Raw genomic sequence first — 6,302 nt, 5'->3', positions numbered from 1 at the left:
TTGACTTCTCATGAGCCCATTTAAATAGGGCTCATTTGACCCAGTGATTAGACTCAGCTACAAAAGCTACAATGGGAAAGTCAAAGGAACTCAGTGTGGATCTGAAAAAGCGAATTATTGACTTGAACAAGTCAGGGAAGTCACTTGGAGCCATTTCAAAGCAGCTACAGGTCCCAAGAGCAACTGTGCAGACAATTATACGCAAGTATAAAGTGCATGGAACAGTTGTGTCACTGCCACGATCAGGAAGAAAACGCAAGCTATCACATGCTGCCGAGAGGAGATTGGTCAGGATGGTCAAGAGTCAACCAAGAATCACCAAGAAGCAGGTCTGCAAGGATTTGGAAGCTGATGGAACACAGGTGTCAGTCTCCACAGTCAAGCGTGTTTTACATCGCCATGGACTGAGAGGCTGCCGTGCAAGAAAGAAGCCCTTGCTCCAGAAAAGGCACCTTAAGACTCGGCTGAAGTTTGCTGCTGATCACATGGACAAAGATAAAACCTTCTGGAGGAAAGTTCTCTGGTCAGACGAAACAAAAATTGAGCTGTTTGGCCACAACACCCAGCAATATGTTTGGAGGAGAAAAGGTGAGGCCTTTAATCCCAGGAACACCATGCCTACTGTCAAGCATGGTGGTGGTAGTATTATGCTCTGGGGATGTTTTGCTGCCAGTGGAACTGGTTCTTTGCAGAAAGTAAATGGGATAATGAAGAAGGAGGATTACCTCCAAATTCTGCAGGAAAACTTAAAACCATCAGCCCGAAGGTTGGGTCTTGGGCGCAGTTGGGTGTTCCAACAAGACAATGACCCAAAACACACATCAAAAGTGGTAAAGGAATGGCTAAACCAGGCTAGAATTAAGGTTTTAGAATGGCCTTCCCAAAGTCCTGACTTAAACCCCATTGAGAACATGTGGACAGTGCTAAAGAAACGGGTTCATGCAAGAAAACCATCACATTTAGCTGAACTGCACCAATTCTGTCAAGAAGAGTGGTCAAACATTCGACCTGAAGCTTGCCAGGAGCTTGTGGATGGCTACCAAAAGCGCCTAGTTGCCGTGAAAATGGCCAAGGGACATGTAACCAAATACTAATGTTGCTGTATGTATATTTTTGACCCAGCAGATTTGGTGACATTTTCAGCAGACCCATAATAAATTTATGAAAGAACCAAATTTTATGACTGTTTTTTGTGACAAACATGTATGTGTTCCGATCACTCTATCACAGAAAAATAAGAGTTGTAGAACTTATTGAAAACTCAAGACAGCCATAACATTATGTTTTTTTACAAGTGTATGTAAACTTTTGACCACAACTGTATGTTCAATTTACTTTAACATATACCTATAAATAGCAAAATCTGGGAAACTTATTCAGAAACTTAAGTGGTCTCCTATTTTTTTCCATAGCTGTATGTGTTTAGATTCAGAGTTGAAAAAAGATTTTTTCATAAATTTATTTTGGAAGAATTACAACAAGCAAACTGGCGGAAAAAAAAAAAAACACTTCATATGTATATCGTCGTGCTGTAGGACACACAGGTATCTCTGTACTGTTTCCTCCGCTGTGTGTGTGTGTGTGTGTGTGAGAGAGCAGCTGGGAGTAGTGAGGGGCTGGGGGCTGTCCGAGGAGGAGCTTTCAGACACCTTTCCCCCGCCCAGTCTGAGAGGCTACGGCGAGGGGAGCAGACAAACTTCAGTCTCGCCACGCGCGGCCCCGGGACAGCGTGACCGCGTCTGGACAGCGAGGATAATCCCCCCGCGAGGCGCCGCGGCACCGACGCCCCCCTGTCCGTCAAGTTCAGGGACGCGCTTTGACTCTAAACACCGCGAACGCGCGCTACACTTTCGCTTTTGAAGCGAGCAGCTCAGCTCTCCTGGAGGGATGGACCATTAAGCAAGTTTCAGCTGTTCACTGGCTCCCAGTTTATTTTGGTTCCATGTGGAACCTTCACGCGTGCCCTTTTCACGAGAGGATTAGTCTCTGGACTGAATTTGCACTGGACTGAGGTAGGCTCCCTACCATGAACTTGGAAAGCATGAGCAATTTTCTTTCCACTGTGGTGCAAACGGACAAGCACCTCTGTTTTAAGCCTAAGACTGTCAGAAATAATTTTTTGGTTCCACCAGAACTCGCTTTTTTCACTTTCCGCTGAGGTCACTTACTGGTCTTTGTGGGATGTTAGTTAGTTAGTAAGCTAGCTAGGTAGCTTGGGAATCAGCCACATTACTATGGCATATCACCTGAAGACTCTGGTCTGGATCTTCCTCTGGTGCCAGCTGGTGAGCGACGGGTCCTCGTTGGACATTGGAGCTTACGATGGCGAGCGTGGCAGGCCAGCGAAATGTGAGCCCATCACCATCCCCATGTGCCAAGGGATTGGCTACAACATGACACGGATGCCCAATTTCATGAAGTACGAAAGTCAGGAGGAGGCAAGTATCAAGCTCAACGAGTTCGCCCCTCTAGTGGAGTACGGCTGCGACGTTCATCTCCGCTTTTTCCTGTGCTCCCTTTACGTGCCCATGTGTACCGACCAGGTGTCCACCACTATCCCGGCATGTCGTGCCATGTGCGAGCAGGCGAGGCAGAAGTGCTCCCCCATTATGGAGCAGTTCAGCTTTGGCTGGCCGGACTCGCTAGACTGTTCCAAGTTGCCGACTAATAATGACCCCAATGCACTCTGCATAGAGGCTCCTGAGAATGACACTGTGCCTCCGACCAAGAAAGGGGAGGGCATGCTGCCTGTTCCTGCCCGGCCCAGACCTCCCGGGACAGGGGCTGGGAGGCCATCTGGTGGATCTGGATCCTGCGAGAACCATGAGAAGTTCCAGTACGTTGAGAAGAGTGAGTCGTGTGCCCCAAGGTGCTCCCCCACAGTGGATGTGTTCTGGTCCAGGCAGGACAAGGACTTTGCCTTCATCTGGATGGTTGTGTGGTCTACTCTTTGCTTTGTGTCCACTGCCTTCACGGTCCTTACTTTCCTTCTGGACCCCCAACGCTTCCAGTACCCCGAGCGGCCCATCATTTTCCTCTCCATGTGCTACAACGTCTACTCTGTGGCCTTCATCATTCGCTCTGTGGCTGGAGCTGAGAACATTGCTTGTGATAGAGAAAACGGACAGCTGTACATCATACAGGAGGGCTTGGAGAGTACAGGGTGCACTATAGTGTTCCTCATTCTCTACTACTTTGGGATGGCCAGCTCTATCTGGTGGGTCATCCTCACTCTCACCTGGTTTCTGGCTGCTGGACGCAAATGGGGACATGAGGCCATCGAGGCTCACAGTAGCTACTTCCACATGGTGGCCTGGGGCATCCCTGCCATGAAGACTATTGTCATCCTCACCATGCGTAAGGTAGCTGGGGATGAGTTGACTGGGCTGTGCTATGTGGGGAGCATGGACACCAACGCTCTGACAGGCTTCATTATTATTCCCCTCTCCTGCTATCTGATTATAGGCACCTCATTCATCCTCACAGGTTTTGTGGCACTCTTTCACATACGCAAGATCATGAAAACAGGAGGCACCAACACAGAGAAGCTGGAGAAGCTCATGGTCAAGATCGGGGTGTTCTCCATCCTGTACACTGTGCCTGCTACCTGCGTGATCATTTGCTACTTTTATGAGAGACTCAACATGGACTACTGGAAATTCCGAGCTTCTGAGAGCAAGTGCGTCTCATTTCCCGGCCGCAGGACAGAGGACTGCACCCTGGACTCTTCAGTCCCCACTGTGGCTGTGTTCATGCTAAAGATATTTATGTCCCTGGTGGTGGGCATTACTAGTGGGGTTTGGGTGTGGAGCTCAAAGACTCTTCAGACCTGGCAAGGCTTGTGCGCCAGAAAACTGGCGATGCGGACAACTCGCAAGCCCTGTCCCAGCGTGAACTGTGGTGGCTCCCACTGCCATTACAAGTCGGCTGCAGCCACGCTCCACTCATCCAAAACAGACCCATACACAGACTTCCCCACACGGGTATGACGCACTCGGGCCTGACACTGTGCTGCTGCCAAGCATGGACAAAACAGAGACATTGTGACTCAAAGGGATGCTCAGGGTGGACTACAGGTCATGAAGTTGCCACACCTGTCAGTGGCACCATGTTTTAGCTTAGGCCTTGAAGAGAAAACACATGCATTAATTTCAATAAAGGGAAAAGACTGGGTACAGCAGAAATGTAAATACGGACATTGGTGCGTTTAATTTCACAAGCTGAAATGTTTATTTATTATGGCTATTTAAGTTTCTAATAGGTTGTCACTGAATGTACAGTGTTGTACAGAAGAGCAGATTCTAAGCAGAATAGAGGTTTAAAGGGAAATTCCACAGATATTTCATCATTTCTGCATTCAAAGTCATTCAAAGTGGTTTAACCATTTATCGCTTTTGGCAAAAATCAGTTGTTTTCTTTAGTTTCAAAAGTTATTTAATTTTTAAGCGCCTTCATGAATGAAGAAGTATGTCTACATAATACATAAACTAAATAAACAACCAGTGAACACAAATGCACTGTATGCACAAGTTCTCTGAACAACCCTAAAACCTATTTCTGAGGTACCCAAAGGTTTTCAAATGCAGGCACAGCTTGTATTATATCTATACCAAAGCATTGTCAATAGAATATGAGTTTCTGTAACAACTGCACACAATCCTCTTCACCATTGCCCAATGTTAAGTTTCAGTTAAGGGTTGTAGTTGTTATCAAGAAGTAATCATCCAGCGTCCTCACTAATGATGTTATGGCTGAATGCAAACAAATCCTCAACAATCTAATGTTTTTGTTTTTTTTAATATACTGCCTTATATAATAACTGCATTAGGCAATATGATTGTTGTTTTAAAAGAATTATATACCACTGATAAAATTATAATAGAATTCCATAAAATTGCAACTTGAAATTATTAAGAGTATTCAGACATAAGAATATATATATATATATATACAGCAAATTAACTATTTTTTAATATCCTTGATTACAGTTGTAAGCAGGTGTCCACATACCTTTGGCCATGTAATGTATGTCACTTCACTGACAACTGTTATAGCCTACACATAAAAGTGATAAAGTAGTGGTGAGTAAAAAGGAATATTTGACCAGTGTACCTTACAAAACATTAATACTCTATAAACAATGTTTTGTCCAATCCTTTAAATCTCAATCATCAAATCATAAAAACGTGTCTCAGGAATCAGACAGTGTATTTGTATATGTTTTATGCAATAACTTTCTGTGAGGCATTTTTTACAGGTATAAAAAGTCATGTTTTTTTCTGACTTGGTTTTGGCACGTTTCTTAGCACATCAGACCACTCTGAATGACTTTGTTTGCTTCGGAATTATACTGAAATTTAGGAAAACTTGGTGGAGCTTCCCTTTAAAATATTAGAAAGTATGCTAAATTTGTATTTTTATGAATAGAAAACAATAAAACATTATATTTTTCCAATGTTGTTGCTAAATGTCTTTCCCCAGCACACACGTAAACTCCTAGAGTAAGTTTCTCAAACAAGAATTAAACCTTGTCTTTGACTACATAGCTTTTTAAAATGGAGATTTTCTATTGAAAGCAGAATATGTTCTGTGACTAGGCTTAATCCCTGTCTATGAAACGAACTCTTAAACTCCACAGATCCACCTACTGTTCTTCCCTTTTTTTCTCCACTTTTATAAACTTAGGAAGAGCTCTCCCCATAGTTACTGATTGGTAATTCTTAAGCTGTAATAAAAGTCACAGAGCTTATAAGGAGTTAAATGTAAATCAAACTATAAACCATGATCAAACTAAAACTTCCAGGTACCACCTACTAAATAAGAGATTTAAAAATAGGTTTCAAAAATATATATTTTTTCAATTCTTTATCAGTTTAAAAGCTCTTCACATGCACACTTTACCTCTCAAAACATAGATCTTTACAGAATCAATAGTGGTTTTATATGGCATCGCTCAAATAACACCTTGTAGCACATACCTTTAAGAGTGTATTCAGTGTGTTTATAAAAGTAACATGGTGTGAAAAGGTGTGTTGTCTCAAGCGGAACTGGGTTTGAATGCTTTCTTGAAATTCTTGTTTTGTTAACACTTTTGGAGGAAATGGATTTTGGCACCGCTGGACTGAGAGAGAGGGAGAGAGAGACTCTAAGCACAAAACCGCAGCAAATCTAAACAAAAGTTCATATTTCTCATAAAACCTGATGGAAAGTTGCCTTTAAAAAATCCTGAAATCCAACTGAAAAACCCATGTGCGCATTTTAATAATCTTAACTGGAACACAGTCAGGCTGTGGAGGTTTGCG

The 6,302-nt window shown here is 43.5% G+C and overlaps 1 protein-coding gene across 1 annotated transcript; it reads left to right on the top strand.

Moving 5' to 3' along the window:
• The first annotated feature begins 1,698 nt into the window (after positions 1 to 1,698).
• On the top strand, positions 1,699 to 5,455 carry fzd9a (frizzled class receptor 9a). Its single transcript, XM_007245213.4, has one exon. The coding sequence runs from the start codon at positions 2,235 to 2,237 to the stop codon at positions 3,987 to 3,989; it is 1,755 nt and encodes a 584-aa protein (XP_007245275.3). The 5' UTR covers positions 1,699 to 2,234; the 3' UTR covers positions 3,990 to 5,455.
• The last annotated feature ends 847 nt before the right edge of the window (positions 5,456 to 6,302 follow it).

The sequence above is a fragment of the Astyanax mexicanus genome, chromosome 1 (assembly GCF_023375975.1).
Source record: "Astyanax mexicanus isolate ESR-SI-001 chromosome 1, AstMex3_surface, whole genome shotgun sequence".
In the NCBI taxonomy this organism is placed as follows: domain Eukaryota; kingdom Metazoa; phylum Chordata; class Actinopteri; order Characiformes; family Acestrorhamphidae; genus Astyanax; species Astyanax mexicanus.
Note: the sequence above shows the minus strand (reverse complement) of the source record. Positions and strands in the feature narration are given on the sequence as shown.